The sequence below is a fragment of the Xyrauchen texanus genome, chromosome 2 (genome assembly GCF_025860055.1).
Source record: "Xyrauchen texanus isolate HMW12.3.18 chromosome 2, RBS_HiC_50CHRs, whole genome shotgun sequence".
NCBI lineage: Eukaryota > Metazoa > Chordata > Actinopteri > Cypriniformes > Catostomidae > Xyrauchen > Xyrauchen texanus.
Genome location: NC_068277.1, coordinates 57,658,014 through 57,684,968, shown reverse-complemented (window position 1 = coordinate 57,684,968; position 26,955 = coordinate 57,658,014). Strand labels below are relative to the sequence as shown.

General features: G+C 37.3%; 1 protein-coding gene across 5 annotated transcripts in view; it reads right to left on the bottom strand.

Annotated features, from left to right (window-relative positions):
• arhgef11 (Rho guanine nucleotide exchange factor (GEF) 11) overlaps positions 1 to 26,955 on the bottom strand; it is a 106,622-nt gene that overhangs the window by 39,337 nt on the left and 40,330 nt on the right. For 4 of the 5 annotated variants that reach the window (XR_007972375.1, XM_052147479.1, XM_052147491.1 and 1 more), the window contains 13 exons: positions 26,526 to 26,648; positions 25,543 to 25,566; positions 25,321 to 25,450; positions 21,091 to 21,184; positions 20,860 to 20,889; positions 17,757 to 17,880; positions 17,225 to 17,428; positions 13,697 to 13,744; positions 7,739 to 7,887; positions 6,786 to 6,926; positions 6,621 to 6,697; positions 5,265 to 5,390; positions 3,405 to 3,522 (listed from right to left, as the gene is read on the bottom strand). Coding sequence is in view for 4 of the 5 variants with exons in the window: in XM_052147479.1 (XP_052003439.1) it covers positions 3,405 to 3,522; positions 5,265 to 5,390; positions 6,621 to 6,697; positions 6,786 to 6,926; positions 7,739 to 7,887; positions 13,697 to 13,744; positions 17,225 to 17,428; positions 17,757 to 17,880; positions 20,860 to 20,889; positions 21,091 to 21,184; positions 25,321 to 25,450; positions 25,543 to 25,566; positions 26,526 to 26,648 (1,388 nt within the window). In the remaining variant the exon portion in view is untranslated. The remainder of the gene's footprint in view (positions 1 to 3,404; positions 3,523 to 5,264; positions 5,391 to 6,620; positions 6,698 to 6,785; positions 6,927 to 7,738; positions 7,888 to 13,696; positions 13,745 to 17,224; positions 17,429 to 17,756; positions 17,881 to 20,859; positions 20,890 to 21,090; positions 21,185 to 25,320; positions 25,451 to 25,542; positions 25,567 to 26,525; positions 26,649 to 26,955) is intronic. The other variant, XM_052147487.1, reaches the window with a different exon arrangement.

The window sequence follows — 26,955 nt, the reverse complement described above, 5'->3', positions numbered from 1 at the left end:
AAATGCTGTTTCGGCTAAAGCAGGCATTTAATTTGTATGCTGTATGATATAAATATGATATGTAAGATGATATAAAAATAATATGAATGTTTAGATTATATTTTAACTAGTGTTTATGCTGCCTCATTATCATCAACGAAGCTTGTGCTTGCAAATATGTGTTCGTGTGTAAATGTTTCAAATATTATGTAAATATGCCCATATTAGAAAATCAGCATATTATAATGATTTCTGAAGGATCATGTGTCACTGAAGACTGCAGTAATGATGCTGAAAATTCAGTTTTGATCACAAATTGCATTTTAAAATATATTCAAATAGAAAACTGTTCTTTTAAATTGTAAAGAGAGTTCACAATATCACTGTTTTTACTGTATTTTGGATCAAATAAATGCAGCCTTGGTGAGCAGAAGAGACTTCTTTTAAACGGTAGTGTAGGTCTAAAATTAAGTCTTTATGAAATGAAAATGTATAGTCAGATTACTTCTTTTAACTTAAAACTTGATTTTGATCATTAAGTCTCCTCACATTAATTCTCTTTCTGTCACATTCCTCATTGATAGGCCCAGGGGAGGGGTCTTTGTCTCCTCAAGTGTGAAATACATCAATATTCATGATAATTCATGCCTCCATGCATATTACATTTCTAACACTAAAAGTGTCTTACAAAAGTTAAATGACTAAATAGTTTTGTATGAATGAGTGATCAGGATGGTTTTCACGTCATTTTGTAGCAAAAACTATTTTGTAGCAAAAACTCTAGGCTACAAGATCCAGTTCTCAAAAGTCTTGTGGACAAATGTTTAGTATGTGTTATATGGCCTTATTTCAATGACTTAAAATGTAGTTTTTTTTTCAAAAACCATGCATAAACGTTATTTTCTCAAAAATACAAACATGTACACACATGTTGGTCACATATTATGAATGCTGAATACAGTGTTATCAGACATTAGCCATTCATATGTTTTTAAGAAACTGAAAAAAGCACAAAAGGTCAAGGCATGTCAAAATTTCTCCAGGGCCCAAAACACCCTTAGACCCCAGAGGTTTAACAGAGGCATCTGTAATGCCATAACCACAGGCAAGACAATATATGGGCTCCGTCTAAAAAATATAAACTGTAGTATTTGTTGAAAAATAATAGCCACAATTAAAAACTATTATTAAATACATTTACTAGAGTTAATAGCATTAAATACTACTAACTACTAGTAAATACAATTTTCTGTTATTGTTACGGTCAGTGATAAACTTTAGAAAGAGTTATAGTGAAATCCTTTTAATTGGTGCAGTGCTGTTTATATTGTTGGAGCTGTCAAGCCATTTGATATTTCTGACATGCTTCATAGTGTCGCTTGGAAAGTATAAAGTTCTCGGTAGAAAGTGTTGCATGAGTTTTGTGGTCTGTGCCGAGATATCGAATGAAGAGTAGTTGGCCTGCACAAATGACCCACTGTCCTATTTCTGCAGCACACATATAAATCGATATATGTGGAAGACTGGTTGACTCGGGCGCACCGGTGTGTTTCAGATCCTTTGTGCGAATCTACAGTGGTCTGTGCGACAGTAGGCTTCAATTGTGGCACACAGATGCATATTTCAGATGAGAAGGTTTTTAGCTCTTGTTAAGTACAGAACACAAGATGAATATCATTAAAACAGCTTGTTGATTCAATTTTTATATATATGTATCTTTTTGGATTGTTGAAAGATTTCAGGTGTTTTAATATTACAAGTTTTAACCACCCCCCACAATATATGTAAAATGACAATTAAATTTATTGTCATTTATGTTATATATCACAATAAATTTCAGGACTAAACATACTCAATAAAGAATATTAACATTAAAAAAAATTTTTTAGCTTAGCAACATGCTTATGTTACTCTTTTCGAATAACCAGTCTCTTGAGAGCTCCATGTAAGGTAAACTGATTGTGTCGCACTCGAAAGTAATCATTAACGGTCACCTATAAAGAGTTTATCAAATCACTCAAATCAGTTATGAGTTTCCATTTCAGTTATTATGCTGCCTAAATGTTTGCTCACACAGTCCATTGTCTGTCCGTGCCTATCAGTTAAATTTTTCTTTAACATATGCTATACTGACAGCTTTGAATGTTGCGATGCTTTTTGCTGTTTTTTCAGCATCACCAAAAGCAATGGGTCATGATGCCGCACCAAGTTTAAAGAAGATAAATTCTTGTAAACACCTGCTGTCTGTTAACTCTGTAGCACTACATTTAGCAGTTTTGAAAGGGAAGAATATATCCTGTATGAAAAGTCCCCAATGAAACAGTACCAATTACAATATCATCAGTGATAATGAGACATCACGAGTAAAGGCCTTTTCTTACCAGAGTTAATGCAATAATAAGAATCACTGACGAATGGTCCATTCACATTAAAAGCGATGTGAATGATCGCCATAAGCATATTCACACCTTTACAATGGGTGGCACTGACAGAGCGTCAATTTTACTCCGGTACAGTAAGTGACAACCTTTAATCCGGTCCATCCTCCGCCTATCACGCATAAGAACTACTACTTGACAAGTTTGCAAAACAACCATGAAATCACAATACAAAAAGACAAGCAAGCGAGCTGTTAATGATAATGATAATGAGACCAATAACTATAATTTTTTATTATTATTATTATTTTCTCCCCATTTGTCCCAAATTTGTCATACCCAATTCCCAATGCACTAAGTCCTCGTAGTGGCATAGTGACTCGCCTCAATTTGGATGACAGAGGACGAATCTCAGTTGCCTCCGCGTCTGATACAGTCAATCCGCACTTCTTATCACGTGGCTTGTTGAGCATGTGGGGCCCACGATATTCTCCGCGGCATTCACGCACAACTCACCACGTGCCCCACCGAGAGTGAGAACCACAGATTATAGGAAGAGGAGGTTATCCCATGTGACTCTATCCTCCCTAACAACTGGGACAATTTGGTTCCTTAGGAGACCAGGCTGGAGTCACTCAGCACGCCCTGGATTTGCACTCGTAACTCCAGGGGTGGTAGTCAGCGTCAATACTCGCTGAGCTACCCAGAACCCCTATTACTTAGTTTTGTTGAGAAACCACGATTTTTGTATACAAAGGCACAGATTGTAAACAAAGGCACACTTCAGCTTCAGTTACTTCAGAGTTTAATGCCGCTGATCACCAGTTGCTCTATTTTTGGTAACTGCATGACATGTGATCCAAAGCTCATATTTTACTGATCGGGGGAAGGGAAAAAATTACACACGCACCATAAAGAAGAAACCTTGCATTGCTGGCATATGAATGTTCGCATCCAGTGTAAATGGCTATGTAGCAATCCACTGTTTCTATTCAAAATGTTCATGCTGAGAAAATTTGCAATTAGTGTGAAAGGGCTTTAACTCACCCTCTGTGTGTTTGATGATGTTGTCCAGCAGCAGTGGATATTTAGTCAATCTCTGCATCTCAGACACCAACAGATCCTTCAGCTGTAGTCTGCGACAGTGAGGACTGGCCTCACACTCCTGTGAAAGATCACACATCCAACATACATGAAACTGTGTAAATAAATATACTAATGGCTACAATGAAGGCACATTCCAATAGAAACTCATCACAAGTCAGATGTTTTAGAGTCTTAGGTCAGTTAGGATAACTAATGTAAATAAAATGTGAAATGTCACATTTCTTTCTTTCATCACATTCCCAATGGGTCAGAAGTTTACAAAGGTTAGTATTTGGTAGCATTGCCTTTAAATTGTTTAAATATGGTCAAATATTTTGGGTAGCCTTCCACAAGCTTCTCACAATAAGTTGCTGGAATTTTGGCCCATTCCTCCAGACAGAACTGGTGTAACGGAGTCAGGTTTGTAGGCCTTCTTGCTCGCACATGTTTTTCAATTCTGCCCACAAATTTTCTATCGGATTGGAGGTCAGGGCTTTGTGACGGCCACTCCAATATCTTGACTTTGTTGCAGGGATGCCCCGATCCGATACCTGGATCGGTATCGGCTCCGATACTGAAGCTTTTAGACGGATCGGGTATCGGTCCGACAAGCGCGAATACAAATCCGATACTGAAAGTCATGTTAGTTACTGTCAAGCTCAATTAAGCAGTTCATATGCCTTGTGCATTTTATTCAAAGCCACTTGAAGACGTGTGATAGATCTGTGAATCACAAAAGGCTGTGTTTAATAAGTAAATATATAGTATCCGCAGCACCAGCACGTTAGTGAATGGCGCTTCTCTTGTTTTGCCACACCTTTGGAGGTATGCTTGTGGTCATTGTCCATTTGGAAGACCCATTTGCGACCGAGCTTTAATTTCCTGATGATGTCTTCAGATGTTGGTTCAGTATATCCACATAATTGTCCTTCCTCATGATGCCATCTATTTTGTGAAGTGCACTGCAGCTTAGCACCCCCACAACATGATGCTGCCACCTCCATGCTTCATGGTTGGGATAGTGTTCTTCGGCTTAGAAGCTTTACTTTTCTTCAGAACATAACAATGGTCACTATGGCCAAACATTTACATTTTTGTTTCATCAGACCAAGGGACATTTCTCCAAAAATTAAGATCTTTGTCCCCATGTGCACTTGCAAACTGCAGTCTGTCTTTTTATGGTGGTTTTGGAGCAGTGGCTTCTTCCTTGCTGAGCAGCCTTTCAGTTTTGTTGATATAGGACTCATTTACTGTGGATATAGATACTTGTCTACCTCTTTCCTCCAGCATCTTCACAAGGTCCTTTGCTGTTGTTCTGGGATTGATTTGCACTTTTCGCACCAAACTACGTTCATTTCAAGGAGACAGAATGCATCTCCTTCCTGAGCTCCCAATGATGAATCAGACTTGTGGAGGTCCACCATTTTTTTTTTCTGAGGTCTTGGCTAATTTCTTTGGATTTTTCCATGATGTCAAGCACTGGATTTGAAGGTAGGCCTTGAAATACATCCACAGGTACACATCCAATTCAGTACACCTCTTGTCAGAAGCTAATTTGCCAATTGCAAAAGGCTTGACATAATTTTCTGGAATTTCCCAAACTGCTTAAAAGGCACAGTTACACACAGACAGATTAAACTTCTGACCCACTGGAATTGTGATTAAAAGTGAAACAATCTGTCTGTTAACAATTATTGGAAAGATTACTTGTGACATGCACAAAGTAGATGTCCTAAATTACTTGTCAAAACTATAGTTTGCCAATATTAAATATGTGGAGTGATTAAAAAATTAGTTTTAATGACTTCAACTGTATGTTACCTGTATAAGGTGAGCGAATCGGGGGTCTTTGCGCTGTTTGCTTCTGATGAGCTCCAATGCTTGACTCTGCTGACTGCACAGATGAGACACCTGGTCTTGAAACTGATCACCGGCCTCATCCTCAAACTATCACTCACACACACACACACACACACACACACACACACACACACAGTTATTGCACATTTCACATGCATCATTAACACGCAGGTTTCCAAGACTTTTTGATTTATTAATTTCCATGAGTTCTTCATGAATAAGTTGTCTGTTATTGCTGGATAATGATTTAAAATAATAATAATAATAATAATAATAATTACTACTATCATCATTTTGATTCAGACAGTTTTCTAATAAACCATTTAGTCCAATTTGTGAACCTGTGGCTGTAGACTAGTAGAGCATGGCAAGAGCAACAGCAAGGTCATAGGTCGGGCTGCACGATTTGAAAAAAAAAACAAAAAACACATTGAGATTTCGAAAAATAATTGCAATAGTGATTTTAATTTTGATATGATAAAGTGATTTGTTTAAATAAAAATGAAGTCATGTTTTGCCAATGATCTGCTGCCCATAGAAGGAATTACTCTTTAAGGGTGTTCACACTTGTATCCTCTCAAAAGAAACACCAAATTTAGACAAAAGTTATTTTATTTCACACAAAAACAAAAATTATAAAAATAAAATAAATACAATGGTGAAACAGTCTTCTTCACATTAGTATTGCACATATAAAGTGTGTCCATGAATGTCTTCTGTGTGATGGGGTCTCACCACTTTTCATCATTATTTTTTGGAATCCAGTCAGCTTGAAAAAATATAATACAATAATATAATAAGAAATGTATTACTATTGTATAATAACAATAATATTAATAGTTGCTATTATACAAAATTATTATATGTCTTAAATTGCATATGCAGTGTTACCGCTCTTTTCAAGGCACTATTTTCCAGGACATTTCATGTGCCCAACCGGTTTAATATTTATACAAAAACACACGAGAGGTCATGAAGTATATTGTGCTTTTTGGATGGTTATCAGTTTAATTACATTTTAATATATATATATATATATATATATATATATATATATATATATATATATATATATATATATATATATATATATGATGATGATGATTTTTCCATGCCTGGACAGTATCATTTTAAAATTCACTGATATTTCCAGGTTTGTCTTTACCGTGGGAACCCTGAACAAAGCAATCTAATGTTGAAATGCTTTATATTTCATTGAGAATGACATACAGACAATGGCTCTTGATTTTATTTCTTCTGAGCATATCCAAGCAGCAGCTAGTGAAACTAATGAAGGAACACACATGAGAAACTCACTCTGGCCAGCATTATGTCACCGATGCCATGAACGATCACTGATTCCCTGCGCTTCCTCATGGACTCACATAAGCTTGCTGAGATACAGAGACAACATTATTACATTAGCATGTCTGCCCATCTACAAGAATAATCTCTGAAGTCCAAAATGTGCCTTGCACTGACCGTGTAGTTCGTAGACCTGACGCAGGTTCAGGAAGATACAAGAGAGTTCCTCTGGGCTGAGAACATTCTGCATCTTCTGGAAGAACACCTGATCTAGAACCCTGAGAGTCCGCAAGTGTGACGCCTCTGTGGTGAACAGCTCTAGATACAAATCAGAAACAAGAAATTAGGGATGCCAAAAGCATTTCACAGTAAAAACATTGTCCTTTTAACATAATATGCAGTTGTACAATGGAATTGAAGCACTGCATGCACACCATGTAAAAAGTTACAAAAAGTGGCATGCACACGACCATGCAAAACTAAGCCTCGCATAGGCTAGGCGACAGACGCCTATGCTCACTTTGCGAGCGTGACCCCTCATGAACAAGGGGATGCGGCAAGAATAAACCAAGCTCAAGCAGTTGTCAGATGTTGTTTTGATGTGTGAGAATGCTACTTTGCTTTCACAGCTTTGACAGCACTGAGATGATATGCTGCTGCTTTCTGCTCCATGTCTGATTACAACAGTTTTAATGGTAGATGGCAGTATTTAGAAAGAGTGGCATGACTATTTCAGTTGCAAGTCTGGCAGAAGTTCCTAAATGACTAAGAGCGCTTCCAGCAGGGGTTTTCAAACAGGGGTACAGAGACTCACAAAGAAATAAACAAATAATATAATTAAAATATCGCCCTTCCGGTGCTTGAAAATACATAATACAGAGTATATATGTGTTAATAATTTTGGAAGGTGTCCCCTGCAAAGGGTTCATTATATTTAGGGTACTTTGCTGTAAAATGTTTGAAAAACCCTAGCTTACTGCATCTTTAAGCAGCTACAGTCTTTGCAGTCCTAAGGGGATTAAGCTCAACTTTATCGATATTTAAACCTCTCATGTTGTGCAATAGTGCACGTTGCATAAAGACCTAAAACTGTAGGTGATTAGACATTTAGTTTATGTTCACATATATACCGTAGATGACAGCTTGTCTGTCGATCTCTCGTGAGCTCAGTGACATCAAAATGTGCGGCTCCACTGTCTCCTGCCAGTTGTGAGAGTCGATAACGTCCTCCTCCAGAGCAGGAGCATCTGGCAACAGAGGTACCGGAGAGTCCACGCTCCTACACAGACACAAACAGAGAGAGTGAGATGGACTTTTCAGAATGACAAGAATTTGCTATTTTGTGAGAAATACATCATTGCACTAAGATGTTTGAGAAAGTCTAACCTCTATTAATTTTATGATTCGTAATACAGGTCTCAATCTATCTAGTTGACATGAAACAACGCTACTATCAAAATCTACCATGATGTTGTATAATCTTAACATAGGGGTGACCTATTGTTTTTCAAAAGAACGTTGTTTGGGGATATTTTGAGCATTTTTTTTTTTTTACAACTACTTTTGTTTTTAATGTTGATTTAATTTAATAGAGAACAAATCTGTTCAGACTGAGATTTTATTTAAATTAATAAGGTCAACTGAGGAATCTGACAAGACACCATGCTATGTAACTGTATATGCTGTCATTTTATAAGACTTATAAGACTATAAGACAAGACTCTAGCTAAATCTCACGGCCCTCCACTACATAAAGTACAATTTTTAGGTACTGCTCCATTTTGTGGGTGCAGTACAGTATCTTGTGTATTCGATCACAAGTTAAACCGGTATGTAATATGTATGTGTAAAGAGATACAGGAAAGGAGAAGGTGAGAAGCGGCTTGACAATATAAATCATATTTTAATATAAAACTGAAACAAAATGACAAACACACAAAGGTGTCGGGCAGATGTCCGTAAATCTCTCTCTCTCGCACTGCAGCTTCCAGTCGGCCTTTATCCCTCTCTGAGGCTGAAATTTTCCTTATTTTCATATCATCTATTCTCATCCTCCATGACTTGTCTGCTGCTTTCAACACCACCAGATCCTCCTGTCCACCCTCTCCCACCTTGGAATCACCAGAACTGTGCTTGGATGGTTGAGTCATACCTCAAAGGAAGATCCTTCAAGGTCTCCTAGAGAGGAAATATGTCCAAGTCACACCAGTTCCTCAGGGATCAGTGCTTAGATCCCTTCTCATCTCATTCTACACTACGACACTCGAGGCGATAATTAAGGAACATGGCTTTTCCTACCACTACTATGCAGATGATAAGCAGCTTTACCACTCATTCCAGCCTAATCACCCCACCGTTTCAGCTTGTATCTCTGCCTGGCTCTCTGAGATCTCGGTCTGGATGAAGGAACAGCCTGGAACCTAGGATTGGTGGTTGATGACCAGCTTAACGTCACAGTCCACATCTCATTAACCGCCCGTTCTTGAAAATGTTGCCTTTTACAAGATCAGGATAAACAGACTTTCCTGTCTGAATATGCTGCACTGCGCCTAGTCCAAGCACTGATCATTCAAGACTGGACTACTGTAAAACTCTGTTGGTTGGTCTCCCAGAAAGCACAATTCGGCCACTGCAGATGGTCCAGAACGCAGCAGCGTGGTCTTCAGCAGGTCTTCAATAAAACAAAGTGGGCTAATGTCACCAATCTCTTGATTTCACTTCACTGGCTAACTGTAGCTGCCCATATCAAATTTAAAGCTTTGACTCTGGCCTTCAGGACAGCCAATAGAACAGCCCCCTCTTTCTTGAATTCAATCCTTCAGGTCTATGTCCACATTTGCTCTCTGCTGTCAATAAATGAGCGGTGCCTGGTAGTCACATCGCAAAGAGGCACAAAGTCCATTTCACAATCATGCACTTTCCCTGTTCCTCTGTGGTAGAAAGAGCTTCCAACCTCAACACTAGGTTGGATGCTGAAACCATCATCTCAACATTGAAGAACCAGCTGAAAACACATCAATTACGTGAGCACTTAACTGATCCACACTTATTTAACTTACTAAATAATAATAATAATCCTTCCTTCCCATCTCTTCTGCGCAAGATTCAAAACTACTCCTGCTACTCTAAGAAAATGGCACTGCGAGACTGCAGATTTTGACTATTGCATGCCAAATTGCTTGCTATGTTCCTCACTTCAGATAAAACCATCTGCTAAATGTAAAATGTAAGTGAAACTCCAGAGCTCAGAATACTTTTTCTTTCAACTCTTTGTTCTGGTTAAAACAATAGAAAAGAGTCTATAGCTACTGTAGGTGTGAATCTTCCCTTCATCCAAAAGTATAACATTTCAAGGAAAGTTTATATACCTCAGCCTATATTAACAATGGAATAGGTATATGTCTAAATGTTCAGTATTACTGCCTATATAGTCCATATTATTTTACTAGTGCTGTTGATTAAAATTTTTAAACAGAATTAAATTGCATAATTTTTTGTAGTTAATCGCATATATTAAAAGTGCTGAAATCTGACACTATATATGCTCCTTGTCAAAATGTAGATTTTTATTTTATTTAAGAAAACAAAACATGTAGCAATTTTATGCTTTAACATTTTCCAAACATAGCCTTCCACAATATAGGTAGAAATGCATTAAAATAGCACAAATTTAAGTAACAAACGTTTCCCAAAATCTAAAGACTAATTGAAAGAATAGTCTCCCCACATAGGTTGCATATTCATGGCAATGGGCATTACATTTCTTAAACTCAAATCCTCCACAATATTAATCTGCCAGTAGACTGTGACTATACACATTGCTACAGCAATCATGAAGTTGTGTTCATGATTCATGTCAGAGCGTCAACACCACAAAAACGCTGCATTGAACTCACCATGAAAAGCGCTTGCAAACAAAGACGTCTCATTCGATGTTTTGGCGAAAGTTAAGACTTCTGCTTCTGTGGTAATTAAAATCTGCCTTGCATAGACTGAAAAATACTTCATTTATATCACAAGTGGCATTTGGGCTTGTTTTGTACATCAAATAGCACTAAGAGCTCCTTTCTCCATCATTTTATCACTGACAGGGAGGCGTCGTCAGAGATTCTTTTATTTACTGAAATGGCAACCTCCACGGCTCTATCAAAAAACTATTTATGATTTTAAATCACATTTTAGCTTTTAAAAATTTACAAATTTCACATTCTATCAATTTATATGATGTCATGAAATCACATTTTTAATGATGATACAAGCTGTTGCCACTATTTGAAATTTCATACAAATTTTTAACAAAACAATTCACAAGGTAGGTACCAAATAATAAAAGATAGGGGTCACGATTGTGACAATTGGCTGACAATTAATTGTCAAACAAATAATTGCGATTATGATTATTAATTGCCTGTTTTAGGACTATGATGATTAATTGTCTGTTTTAGGTGGTTTAGGTCACGAAAATGACGATTAATCACTATGTAACACAATTTTTGTTCCTTGTAGTAAGTGTTATTTCCTAACTGCTTATGCCTCAAAAGTATAGAAAATGGCTATTATTCCCCACAAACTTTGCTTTTGTGACCAGGACAGTGATATTTTGGAATATACCCATTTCCAATGAGAAAAAGGGCAAATTTGTGTCTTTTTGTTCACATAAAGCTTTCACATAAACAACATATGAATCCAAATGGTATTTATACTAAAGTAATACAAAAATGACTACAAAAGATTTAGAAGAGAGTAGTTTTTCGAGATTTACGATTATACTGTAAATCACTTTCACGAATCAGCCCCCAAATGTACTCCTCATACTTCAAGGTATCCAGCAAGGTCTTAAAGCTGTTGTAATCCTCTTTGAGGGGCATCGAGTGAGCCAGGAGAAGAGACGGGTACTTGTTACCATTATGGAGCAGCACGGCTTAGAGGCTCCTGGATGAACTGCAGTTCATTGCAGGCGATTCTGATTGCCTCGAAAAGACTGGTCACGTTGTGGTAGAAGCAGAGCCCATCTTGATGGGTGAAGAAGCTGGAAAAAGGTTGGTGACGCTTCCTCTGATCTGCGATTTGCACACTTTCATCCAACAAGTTCCACTGCTTGAGCCTAGACATCAAAAGCTCTGCACTGGACTTGGTGAGACCAAGATCTCTAATGAAGTCGTTGAGGTTTTTTTGCTTAGGGTAGTATGGGTTTCTCTCCTCAGCTCCACATCTGAAATTGTCATCTACAATGTCTTCCTTGCTCTCTGACTTGCTGCTCTCTTCTAAAAACGGCTGCTCTCTCTCCGGAGGAGTGTGTACGGGGAGCTCATGGCAGTGTGGCACAGGGGCGACGGATGAAGGAAGGTCTGGGTACGTGATAGCAGGCCACCCACAGAATGTCTATAATTTTTTTTTAATTAACACATTTTATAACATAAAATTCCGAGCAACAACATCTTACCTTCCACAGTTTTTGTGCTGTGCTCGCAGGTGAAATGAGGGTTTGTCTTCACCCCGACAGGCATGCAGAAATATGCCTTGTAGACCTCACACATCTTAGCAGATGCTTCCATGGAGTACTTTTTCGCTCTCATCTTGACAAATTGGCTGCAGACATAGCCAAATGCGTCTGCCGGATACTTGCAGACTCTTGATGCCATCTCAGAAAAATGCAGATATGTATCCACTTAGGCAACAGGAACTGAACTGGTCGGCTTAAGGCCTCTGTATTTATACTACTGTTTATATTATTGGAAAGTTCTAGAAAGTTCTAGAAGTTACTCCTTGTGTCTCAGCACTGAATCTATCTGGAATGTTCTGGAAAATCTGTACATTTCAAAATATCACTGTACTGGTCACAAAAAAAAACTAAAAAGTTTGTGGGGAATACTTGCCATTTTTTATACTTTTGAGGCATAATCAATTAGGAAATAACACTTACTATCCAGGAACCAAAAACATTTTTTATACAAATTTAGCTTTGGTCATATAATAAAATAAGGGTATATGATTTATTTTTCAGGCTTCAAAAACGTATGACTGACACTCAAATATAAAATATAACATTTTAAATAATTAAAATAATATTTTAATTATCAAAATGTCTAAACCAAAATATATCTCTTATTTGTCCAATTTACATTTGATCCATTAGACTTTTTCAATGTTTTGTTTTCTTTTGCTTCTTTTGTAACCCAGCCAACCTGTATAGCTATTATATTATATCATGCAATAGTAAAATATTTCTGCCATAAATGCTTCACTTTCACACATTATTTTAAGGTTCTCTGATTAACTCACAAGCCCTTATTTCTTATGAAGACTTTTAGATTCTGTTTCTTGCATTTTATAATCTCCAAAGAAATAGAGCAGGGCATCTCCTCTGTCTCACTGCGTGTTGCCATTACATGGCCATTAAGTGGAACTGGAGTGCGTTGCTTTCACAAAATTAATATGTTTATTCATTTATAACCTTGTTTATATTTTCGGGGAGTTTGGTGCAAGCCTCTGTAGACGGTGTGCACATCAGAGCACTTGAGAAGTGGTTCATCTTCACACATTCTCAAAAGAGCTGCTCTTGTGATGTCCGGGGTGCGGTTCCCTGAGAAGCTCGGAGTTCAACTGAATGAGACACAAGTGCTTTTTCCTGCATGCTCATGAGACAGCATACAGGGAAAGACGAGGCTGAATCCAGCTTCTTAAATCACCTGCTTTTTATTCAGTAGAAGGCCTCGGTGCTTCTACACTACACAACTCTCACTGGCGAGTGAAATGTTAATATTTACTTGCCAGTTGCTAATAACCGAAGTTTGCATAGTGTGAAATTTACTCGCATTTGCGAGTGATTTACTCGCAATGTAGTGAGGGCTGCATGAAGCACATTTTTAAGCTCTGTGGGTGTTTTTAAAGATTTCCTGTTTTAGTGGAATACACAAAATTAAGTGGTGTTTGTTTAAAGAATGAAACGTGACTTTCCTCCTAATCATGTCTCTCCTTCAGTGCCTAATGTCATGTAATACCACATGAAATCATAGGATCTGTTTGCATTTGATGCACATTCTCAGAGGCCCTATCTATATGCCTGAGTGTGTAATGCAGTAAGTCACCTGCGTCGGGAGCGAGGAGTGTATGGTGGTGTTGGGTTCTCAAATGATCTGAAATGGAAAAAATAAGATATATTAATTTCACACTAAACAAAACGAATACAAAAACTTCACCCAGAGCTGTTGCAATTCTTATAGTTCTTTGGCTGATTATTAATTCTTATATAAATAATCATGATTAATAGAGACCCTCCCAACATTATCCAAAAACAATTGGTTACAGGAGTTGCATTTGAGTGACCAGGTGTAAATGCTAATGTGTCTTACCTGACCACTTGTGATCGGATCATGATCGTTTCATGACACTTTACATATTCATTAGGGCTGTCAATCGATTAAATTTTTGAATCGAATTAATTACATGGTAAGCCAATTAATTAATCGAATTAAATCGCAATTAATTGCATGCATAAATATTTGCTGAGAAAGCCCCTCAAATAACAATAATTCAAAATATAATGATTAAATAAATATAAATAGATATATTTAAATAATTAAAAACAATATATATATATATATATATATTTTGATAATTGATTAATCAAACGATTATTAGACTATTCACCGATATTTGCAATGATTAATCATTAGCTCTTGATTATTCTTCTTGTGTCCTGACTTAAAAGGTTGGATTAAACGCGCATACTAACAATAAGAGGACAAAATCATCTTTTAAAAATACCTCTAAATTACATTCACTGAATTAAAGGGAAAATAAATGCTTTTTATTAAGTTTAATTCAGTAAAGAAATTCACTGCAAAAAACCCTATTACCATCAAGTGTTTTTCTCTTGTTTTCCATATAAAATTGTCTAAAAAACAAGATACATTTAATTGAGAAGCAACATATAAGATATTTAGACTTGCTTTAAGAGAATGTATCTTAAATATAAGTGTATTTTGCATATACGTGTAGTTTTCACTTGGTTATAATTCTGCGAATGCAGTGAAGACAAAATATACTTATATTCAAGATCTATTCTGTAAAAGCAAGTATACATATCTTATATGCTGCTTCTCAAGTCAATACATCTTTTTTTAAAGGATTTTTAGATATTTTAAAATATTTGCATTTTTAATATTATATTCAACATTTGCAGAAATGTTCCTTTATCCGCAGTATAGATGCTAAAGAAAGTGTACATTGTTTTAAAGGAGTTTTAGATATTTATATTGGAAAACAAGTTAAAACAAAATCAAATCAAAAACATTTTGTTGCAGTGTCTATAATGGGCTGAAGACTACCTCTCTCACCTTTCTGTTCACTTCAATCCATCTTTAGCTCACTAAAAACAAACTCCTACTTATTAATAAAGCTGCATATTGCTACGATAAGGAACGCATAGTGACCTATATAATGATCCAATAAGTCATGAGCCATCACGTTCTAATCTAGCTGCAGCAAGTGTGCCTGCTCGAGGGATGAGCGTCCCCCATACTTTCAATCTCTCCCCCTCAGATCGGGACATTTGCGCAACTCATAGAAGAGGCGCTGAACGAATAGAAAAATGTCAGTTTCAGAGTTTGTAGTTATTTACATGATACTTTTTTAATAAAGCTATAACACATTAAATAGAACTGCATTTAAGATTTAACGCCTGTGTGTTTCATTTAAAGAGCTCCGGCTCTGCTTATTCCACAATGAGTGATTCTGAATTAACTTTTTTTTATAATTCCCTCATACTATGGGATCTGCATCACCTGAAGCTGTTTGGAAAGTTTAGAGTGTGTCTGAGCTATGTAATTCTTCCTCTCCTCAGTCTTGCGCAAACTGCAGTGCTGCTCTCGCTCGTCATCATTAAAGTTTAATGTGATCCCATGTTACGTTAAATGAGATCAAACAACTATTCGACAACTAAAATTGTTGATTTTTTTTCAGTGTCGACGTTGTCGATAATGTCGACTAATCGTTTCAGCCCTAGTTCACAGCAATCCATTTTGCAATTTGATTCGTCAATCAGTTCAAAATATACAATAAGTGCTTGTCTAAGGATGTGTAAATGTACACCTGTGTCAGACGGACACTTTTGCGAGTTTCACTTACTGCTCCCTAGAGAAAACAGGTGGTACTACATGTTTGAGTTGCTAAATTGGAAGGAATATTCCTTACTACGGTCCGGGATATGATTAATTGCGTAAATTTTTTAAACAATAATTAATAGCTCTGACTTAATCCTTTAAATCGACAGCCCTTAAACTTCTTTACAAAGTCTTTACATTTAAACATGTTTTCGGAATGCTGTCAACCTGAATAGTATACTATAGTAGTATAATATTATTATAATTGTACTTATTTCTATAGTCATTATTATTAGAAGAGTAAGACAGAAATGGTAATATATTTCTGTCCTAATTTCACTTTCACACGTTATTTAAAGGGGTCATTTCATGAGGAATACAATTTTCCTTGATATTTTGACATACAAGAGGTCATTCTATTTTAAAAACATACTGTAAATTCCAGATCTCACAACTTAATCCCCAATGCAATAAAAGCATTTATTGAAACCAAACTGCCAAAACGGCCCATTCTCTACTTCCGTGACAACTCTACGTCACTTGGGGTACTCATTAATTCAAGATGGCCTCTACTGCAACAACAACGACAACAACAACAACACCTATTTTAAATCATCGCACCCATGGCCCCGCCTACTGGTGCTCACTTGGCTCATAAACAGAGACAGAGAGAAGGACAAAAGGCCTATTGTCTGTGGCCTCAGTACTCCTATGCCGGCATGCTGACACAAACTTTCTGAACCGTTTCTTTGTGTTGTTGGCAGTAGTAGTAGTAGTAGTGGAATGGGACACTTGTTTATTTACTGTTGGAGTGACTTGCTGCAGCGGATTCTTCAATGATAGACAGCATCATTGATTATTAGAGTGTCCAGTGTAGACAGGGTGTGCGTGTTTACACTTGTGCTTGAGATCAATAGTGTAATATATTCGGATGCAATGTGTTGGATGTGTGTTGAGCGTAAAACGTGAAATGTATATTTCTAGTGATTTGGTGCTTGTTTATTCTGGAATTTGAGGGCCTGCACGCTATTAGCCAATCATAACAGAGGGTGTTTACATTGAAGTTTAAAGTAGGAGCTTAGGCGAAAATCAAGCTTTTCAGAAAAAAAGTCAGAGACAGAGTCGAAAATGATCATATATTGCAAAAAATTTTATAACAAATTTTTGGTGAAATAAATTGTTACTAACATAACCAGAGGACCTCAGGGAACTGGTAATGTAAAAACCTTTACAATCTGATTACACCCACAAGCCTTCATTTGGCATTAAGGAGAGTTTCTGTGTGTATTGCAAATGTTGTAATAAATTCTTGTACATTATTAAATTAAATACAAGTTATTTGCATTCACAATGCACGGTAATCCTTGTTTATAATTTAAAATATGAGTGTGCACAAACTACTGCGGATAGCATACATGCACATAATGTGCAGAAATATTAAAGCATTCAGGCTGTTCTCTGAGTGGGACGGGTCTTATTTGAGCAAATAATTGATTTTTGTGTGTTTTATACCGTGCTGAGCTGCTGGACACTGAAGAAGAGGTGCTGTGATGTAGTGGCCTCAGCCCTGGTCCCTCCCTCTCCTCAAAGTCTTCCATATCCACATCGCTACGGGAACGGGGGACAGACTCCACCCCTGTTCCACCTTCATGTCGTCGCCCCTCCCCGTGAGCTTTCAAGGACTCGCTACGAGCCAAACGCATTGATATGGTCGGACTGAGAGAGTGCATACATAAATGGGCAGTTAACATGAAATATGTGACATGCCACACTGAGTAAAATGTACATTTTGCTAATTATTTTACAATGATTACACATGCACATTTAATCATATCATATTTAACGAGAGATTAAATGAAATATTTGTACTTTTAAAATGTATGTCACCACAGGGCAATTTAAAATGATCTAGCAGGCAAAAAAAATTATTTGGCCTTCCTTTTGGCCTAATGATGGCCAAAAGGCCAGATTACAAGACATTGATTATATATATATATATATATATATATATATCCCGTGTTCAGACAAAAAAAAAAACACATACCTGTCCATACTGTCCTCTCTGAAGCTGTTGGAAGACAAACTCTGTCCATCTGTCTCTCTGTCCTCAACAGAGTCTGAATGATTCTCAAACTGCTGAATGATGTTTTGCACACTGCCAGGACGAACTACAACAGAGAGAATGAAACAAATTCTATAATATTTTAGCGACAAAGACAACAATCTTCAAATGACAGAAACAAATTTAAAGACCCCATGAAATGCCACAGTTTTCTGTAAGTGTTTATGTTGTTCCTATTGAAACTGGAAGCTGGGTTGGTCCATTGCTTTAAAGAACAAATAGCCTTTTGTCACAGTCAGGCAAAACCACACCTGACATCATCAACGAAAACCATGAACACAATTACAAAATAGATTCCAGCCTCTGCCATTGCAATCAATTGAAGGTTGGGAAAGGAAACAAAGTACAAGCATTAAAGGGATAGTTCACCCAAAAATGAAAATTCTCTCATTGTTTACTCACCCTCATGTAGTATTTTCTTTCTTTAGCAGAACACATTTGATAAAAAAAATTAATTCAAGTGGATGCTGATCAAACCTTTGAAGTTCCAAAAAGAACAGACAGTCCATATGACTCACTAGTTAAATTAATGTCTTCTAAACCGAAACGATTGCTTCTGGTGCAAAAAATATAATTTTTTAAGTACTTTTTAACTATAAATCATTGCTTCCGGTCAGCAGCAGTACACTCATGACATATTCGCATTGGCGCGTTCAAGCGAGAACAGAGGCACGTGCGACACACCCAGAAGACCAGCACTGTTAACAACAAAATAAGACGAATGATGTACAGAAGCTTAAATGGTTTTGATTTAGATCTGTATTTGTATTTTTGTTTACTCACAATGTTTGTGCTCATCCTGGATGTCTCAACAGGGAGAAAAACGTCTGTAACATTCCAACATGAATACCTTACCAGAGAGACCACGTGAACTCCACCCTCTCATAAATGCGCATACTGCTGCTGACCGGAAGCAATGCATTATAGTTAAAAAGCGTATTGCTTTAGAAGACATTTAACCAGTGGACTTGTATGGATTGTGTTAATGCTGACTGTCTGTTCTTTTTTGAAGCTTCAAAAGGTCATATCACCATCCACTTGTGTTTTAAGGACCTACTGACTTTTTGGGATGACATGAGGGTGAGTAAATTATTTTGATTTTCTATTTTAGGGTTAACTATCCCTATATGAAAGACTTGAAAAAACATGATTTTCAACCTGCTACTGCCAGTCAAAGGCAGGTGGTATTTATAATTTAAGGCAAGTGGACATTTTCATTCTAGAGAGATACAAAAATTGTGTAGTGCATGGTGAGACAATATCAATAGTCAAAAAAACATTTTAGGTTATTTTCCAGAATTACAGTAAAATTAGAACTTTAAGACTACACTAGCCTCTACACTGATGAGCCAAAACAATGACCACCCACAGGTGAAGCGAATTACATTGATCAACTCCTAACAAGGCCATTTGTCAAGGTCTGTGTAGATTATGGGGCTTTTCCACTGCACGGTACATCTAGACTCAACTGTGCTCACTTTTTGGGGTTTTCCACTGTGGATAGTAACTGGTACATGATGCTTTTTTAGTACCACCTCGGTTGAGGTTCCAAGCAAGCAGAGCCAATACTAAATGTGACGTCAAAATCCTGCAGATCACTGATTGGTCAGGGAGAATTGTCACTACCGGAGTCACTGGATTTCCCGGCAACCAACAGTGTAGGGAAAAGTAAAAAAAAAAACTTAAGTTACTACAGAACCATCAAGGAAATGTGGAAGTGGTTCGACCAAATGTACGTTATCTAAACCGGCGAGCAATGGGAGGGAGAGTGCCCTGGACTCCACGATGGAGGATGGTATGTTTTGTTATGTTAACTCTATACTCTGCTTGAAAACTTCACTCTATTTAATTGACCAGCTACTGGAAGCTTGCTTCTAAAACAACCAGGCCAATTTAACTGTTACACTTGTGTAAAATCACCATGCAACAACTGCTTTACGCAGCACAATGAGCAAGTAGCTAACAGCTAGCGGTTGTGTTATTGTTTTGGTCAGTTTGTGTCGTGTTTAAGATGATGTCACAGCAGTAGAGGTGGCGCAACTATGACGATCAGCCTATAATCCCACCCACGTTGAGGTGGCACTAAACTGCAATGGAAATGCAAGCTCAGAATTGTAAAGCAAGTAGATTGGAAGGGAGTCGAACCGTAACATGCAGTGGAAAAGTACCATTAGATGGAAAGCGTAGTCAACGTGTTGAATGAAGGAGAAATGGGAAGGAGTAAAGACCTGAGAAACTTTGACAAGGGCCAAATTGTTATGGCCAGATGACTGTTTTAGAGCATCTCTGAAACAGCAAGGCTTGTGGGGTGCTCCAGGTCATCAGTGGCGAGTACCTACCGGCAGTTGTCCGAGGAGGGACAAACCACAAACCTTCTGTCGGTCCGAACCGACAGAAGGTCTACCATGGCACAAGTAACAGAGAATTGTATTGAAAGTTACAAGAGGAATGTGACAAAACAAACTGCGTATAGGGCTGCAAAGCCACAGATCGGTCAGAATGCCCATGATGACCCCGGTCCACCTTCGAAAGCTCCTACAATGGGATCCTTCATGGCAACGGAATTCCCTGATAGCAGTAGCCTCTTTCAGCAGGATAATGTGCCTTTCCACACTGCACACATTGTTCGGGAATGGTTTGAGGAACATGATGAAAAGTTCAAGGTGTTGCCCTGGTCTCCAAATTCCCCAGATCTCAATCCGATTGAGAATCTGTGGGATGAACTAGACCAACAAGTCCAATCCATGGCGGCTGCTCCTCGTAACTTACAGGACTTGAAGGCTCTGCTGCTAATGTCTTGGTGCCAGATACCACAGGACACCTTCAGGGGTCTTGAAGAGCCCATGCCTCAGTGGGGGCAGCACGCGAGGCCCAACAGCATATTAGGCAGGTGGTCATAATGTTTTGGTTCATCGGTGTAGGTGCCCTCAACGCTAACAGTAAAATTCAAATCAGATTTTATAGGGTCTTTAAAAATAAAAATCTGAAATAACGATGTGAAAATGGAGGGAAAAGGGATGTGTACCTTCAGTGGGGGACAATGGAACATGGAATGCTGGAGAAAAATGTTTTATATGAACAACAAAAAAAGAGAAAAAACAAAGAATAAATTTCATCTGTAAAAGACAACATTCAAAATCAAAATGTCAAAAAGAAAATGTGATGCAAAATAAACACACACTAAAGGAGGTGAAAAAAAAAAAAACATCTGGCCCATCAGTGCGGCCTGAAACAACTGTGTGTGTGTGTTTTTTACTGGACTGAGATGTGCTCTTGGGCTTCCCAATGTATTTTAGAATGGGATTTCTTTTCTTATCTTCTCCATCCTTCTCTCTTTTTGCGCTGCTTGACTGTTGGAAATTAAAAACAAAATAATAATTACTGCAATGTGGAAGAAATTCAAGAAAAGAAAATCTACATCTATGAATAACTACAGCCTTGACCAACACAAAATTTGAAAGCTTAGATTTACTTTCCAATGCATTCAGGAATTATGACCAAAACTGAACAAGTGCTTTGATATTTGCAGACAAATCAGAAGTGTTCAGTTTTGATAATTAAAAAATATATAAATTGCTCTATACATATTATTGCAATAAGTAAAAACATCAAATTCATCAAATAGCCATGTGCCATATGTTGTTGGAAAGCAGTAAATTAAGGAGTAGAATAGAACCAGTTTATTTGATTTATTCTCAGACAAAAATAACGCGAGTAATAGCGAAGTATATTTCTTTGACAATTATGTTGGTGTTGCTAATATGCCCGCTGTTTCACTTATAACGTCATGAAAAATGAACTGAACATAAAATATCTCATACCACTACTTAGAGGAGGTGATTATTTTTCAAATGAGCCCACAAACAAGGTAAATAGATGCATAGATCATTAGATAATCCACATTTACATTTACATTTATGCATTTGGCAGACGCTTTTATCCAAAGCAACTTACAGAGTCCTTATTACAGGGACAATCCCCCCAGAGCAACCTGGAGTTAAGTGCCTTGCTCAAGGACACAATGGTGGTGACTGTGGGGATCGAACCAGCGTCCTTCTGATTACCAGATTACCAGTTATGTGCTTGGACACTACACCACCACCAATCCACATGAAGCACAATGTCACATATGGTCACCAAGAGATGGCGACAAGTAAATGACAGATTTGATGCAGAATCATTGAGTCAAAAGGCACTCATTCTGTGAAATCTCATTCCTAAAATTATGTCTTTAGTCATTGTTGTGTTTGCATGTGTAATTAGATCAATTATTTTTGGAATGTTATAACTTTTGATTGATTTGTCGGAACAATACACACACAAAAAAAAAGATACAGTTGACATGATTTGAAACAAACAAAAGCAGTTTTTCAGAGCCACCTTATTTACACCCAGAGATATATAATTTCAAATGAGAAAACTAAGACAAAAAAAAGTACATTTTTGTCTCAATTGTGATTTTTTGAGGTTTCTTAGGCTGAGAGTCTCAGAATGTATCATAAAATATATCTTAACAAAATGTGAGTTTTCTTTACAATGATACCAACACTTGACCCTCCCCTTTTTTGTTGAGTTATAAGCCTTTAATTTTTGGTATGCCACTGAAATAGAAAATATTTAAAAAAGTACATTCAGAGCTTAAAGGGTTAAAGAGTCCATCATCTGGAAAGAATCTTGTTCTATTTGAAGCGTCACATTTGTGCATCTGATAAACATCTTCAGCAGATACATTCAAAATCAAAAACGTCACCAAAACATCTGTTGAATGTCTGTTTAACATATGAAAGGGAATGTTTTAGAGATGTTTTGCAGATAACATTACATCTACCTGGTGAGCCTGATCGCTTAGAAAAGTAATAGCAGACCTCTCCTCAACAAGCTGCTTGAGATATTATTCATGTACATAACACAATTGTGCGGGACGATATAGGCACCAGTTTAATACTTGGGTTGTGGGGTTTTTCAAATGTCTAAACCGAATTATGAATAATAGTTGTAGTAAAGCTTGCTTTAGCAAAAATGAATTATTACTACATCTGACAGATGAAAATGCACAAACTGAATAAACAAAAATATGATAAAAAAGGACAATAAAAAAATAAAAACATTTGATCTTATTATGCTATCAATTAACATACAGTGACTGTGGAAAGTATTCACAGCGCTTCATTTTTTCCACATTTTGTTATGTTACAGCCTTGTTCCATAATGGATTAAATTCATTATTTTCCTCAAAATTCTACAAACAATACCCCATAATGACAACGTGAAAGAAGTTTGTTTGAAATCTTTGCAAATTTATTACAAATAAAAAATAAAAATAAATAAATCACACAGCTCAATACTTTGTTGAAGCACCTTTGGCACCAATTACAGCCTCAAGTCTTTTTGTTTTTGTCTTTTTCAAGCTTGGCACACCTATTTTTGGCCATTTTCTCCCATTCTTCTTTGCAGGACCTCTCAAGCTCCATCAGGTTGGATGGGGAGCGTCAGTGCACAGCCATTTTCAGATCTCTCCAGAGACGTTCAATCAGGTTCAAGTCTGGGCTCTGGCTAGGCCACTCAAGGACATTCACATAGTTGTCCTGTAGCCACTCCTTTGTTATCTTGGCTGTGTGCTTGGGGTCGTTGTCCTGTTGGAAGATGAACCTTCACCCCAGTCTGAGGTCCAGAGCGCTCTGGAGCAGGTTTTCATCAAGGATGTCTCTGTACATTACTGCATTCATCTTTCCTTTGATCCTGACTAGTCTCCCAGTTCCTGCCGCTGAAAAACAACTCCACAGCATGATGCTGCCACCACCATGCTTCACTGTAGGGATGGTACTGGCCAAGTGATGAGCGGTGCCTGGTTTTCTCCAGACATGACGCTTGCCATTCAGGCCAAAGAGTTCCATCTTTGTTTCATTAGACCAGAGAATTTTGTTTCTCATGGTCTGAGAGTCCTTCAGGTGCCTTTTGGCAAACTCCAGATGGGATGTTATGTGCCTTTTACTGAGGAGTGGCTTCCGTCTGGCCTCTCTACCATACAGGCCTGATTGGTGGAGTGTTCTTCTGGAAGGTTCTCCTCTCTCAACAGAGAAATGCTGGAGCTCTGTATTCTCAGACAAAAATAACGCGAGTAATAGCGAAGTATATTTCTTTGACAATTATGTTGGTGTTGCTAATATGCCCGCTGTTTCACTTATAACATCATGAAAAATAAACTGAACATAAAATATCTCATACCACTACTTAGAGGAGGTGATTATTTTTCAAATGAGCCCACAAACAAGGTAAATAGATGCATAGATCATTAGATAATCCACATTTACGTTTACATTTATGCATTTGGCAGACGCTTTTATCCAAAGCGACTTACAGAGTCCTTATTACAGGGACAATCCCCCCAGAGCAACCTGGAGTTAAGTGCCTAAGAGTGACCATCGGGTCCTTGGTCACCTCCCTGACTAAGGCCCTTCTCCCCCGATCGCTCAGTTTGGCCAGGCAGCCAGCTCTAGGAAGAGTCCTGATGGTTCCAAAGTTCTTCCATTTACGGATGATGGAGGCCACTGTGCTCATTGGGACCTTCAATGCTGCAGAAATGTTTCTGTACCCTTCCCCAGATCTGTGCCTCGACATAATCCTGTCTCGGAGGTCTACAGACAATTCCTTGGACTTCATGGCTTGGTCGGTTAACTGTGGGACCTTATATAGACAGGTGTGTGCCTTTCCAAATCATGTCAAATCAACTGAATTTACCACAGGTGGACTCCAATCAAGTTGTAGAAACATCTCAAGGATGATCAATGGAAACAGGATGCATCTGAGCTCAATTTTAGTGTCATAGCAAAGGCTGTGATACTTATGTACTTTCATTCATATTTTCATTTTTAATAAATTTGCAAAGATTTCAAACAAACTTTTTCACATCGTCTTTATGGGGCATTGTTTGTAGAATTTTTAGGAAAATAATGAATTGAATACATTTTGGAATAAGGCTGTAACATAACAAAATGTGGAAAAAGTGAAGCGCTGCGAATATTTTACGGAAGCACTGTATGTATACTATAGAACAAGGTTTCCCAAACAGGGGTTTGTGAGATTGTGACAGAAATGCCAATGCGGAATTACATTAAATAAAAAAGCACAATATAATAAATACAAAAAATATAATTAAGAAAGTTTAATTAAAATCTAATTATAAAAGCAAAAACAGAAATTCCACAAGTAAACATGCTGAATACTTACTATAACAAAATAAAAACTCATGGGGAAGTTTAAGTAAGTATTTTAGGATATACAGTAGAAGGTATATTAAGTAAATACTGTAAAAACTATTAGTAGTACTGTATAAATATAGAAGTCACTCAATATAAAAAGAGTTAATTACAATGTAGATAATTATCAAGTATAATGATAAGTGATACAGCTGAATAAATTGTGACATCAGAAAGGTTAAACCTGATCCTAGGTCAGAACTAAGGTTCTTCATGATGACTACATTTACCTTTTTAGTTTTGGGAAAAAACGGAAGCCACTTCTCCTTCTCCGATATCAAGCCAGGAAAGACTTTAGAGTCTCTGAGCTTAATGCCTGAGTGTCTGAGATACAGATGAACAGCAGACGCTAATGGAGAACTGAGAGAGAGACAGAAAGCATCATACAGTAACTGCAAAGGACAGAGCAGTAAAAATGTGTCTAAACCAAAACAAAAGCTGAGTTCATATACCTTCTATCCTCATCATGTTTTGAACTATAAAGACAGGAAACAAAAGTGAATTTTAACATGACCATATTTACACATACATTTTCAAACTGAGATACCATCTACAAAAACCTAGTAATTTCTTTCTTGTGAATTGTGAGGGTCCTGTGACATGTCCTTAAGGGACACCCATGATGTGTACAGCAGTCATGTGATCTTTTGCAATGTCTGGGTCATGTGAGCAGGTTGACATGCTGAGGTGTGTTGTGTTTGAGACAGGACCTTTGTAACTAATTTATTTTAATTTTATATCCATATCAACTGACCTGTTGCTGCAGAAACTAACTGCTGTACTCGAGAATGGTGGCTCAGATAAGATGCACTTTTGTCATTAAATTTGTTGCCTTTTTAAGTAACGGAAAATAAATGTTTCCTACACAGTACAGTCTAATGAGTGTCAAAATCTCAACTGCGTAGCAAAAAAGTTTTAGATGAAACGCCTTTAAAGTCAACATTACATGGCATTGAAAACCCATTTTACTTAAAAGCAATATGTATATGTAAAAAACAAAGAGGGGCAAGACTTTATCTATGAGGAAATTGATTGTAACGTAAAAAAAAAAAAAGAGGTCTCTATGGCTGCATCCGAAAACTTGAAAATGCTGCCTTCTGAGGTTGTATGTATATGGACCAGTTTCTTTAAGAGTTCCATTCATTCAAAAATGCCGTCAGTTAAGCAATTAACTGATTACGCAGCAAGTCAGCTGCCTACATTTTCAGATGCAGCTTATATGACAAATGGCTGGAGGGGAGGAGCAAAAAATTAAGAGGGCTTGGTAATGTCAGCAGAAAATAAAGCTGCTTCAGAGACAGAGTTACTAAATTTAGAAATAATGTGCACTAATGAATCATGCCAAATAAGACTCAAAGTAAATAGGGCCAGTTTTGATAGTAATTTAGATGGTTAATTTTAACAAGTAAAATAACAGTTGATTAAAGAAACTCACAGGACTTCCCAGAGTGCGATGACCTGCTTGTCCACCACCTGTCTCTCTTTCACAGGGTCTCCATCTAACTGCTGTAGTTCGCTCTCTCCAAACAGAGAGCCCAGACCCATCATCTGCTTATTCCTGCATTACACACATATAATATACAACAAATTTCTAACCAAATCCCCACTTTGTGTATATAAACATGTTTCAAGCAATGAAACGACTAGTGTGTGTTTCTGTGTGTTCCTATTTATTTAACGTTTTGTGTATTGGACACGTTTACATCTATATGTGCCTTGCTGCATTCCATTTTTTTTTCTTAAAAAATTATTTCTGTCAATCAATATTATGCCACAAACGCAGTCAAAAGAGTTTAATTTTTATTAAACTCGAAAACTCCTAGTAAGAATAAATATCTATTAATTTATGTTAAGTCTCAAAATTC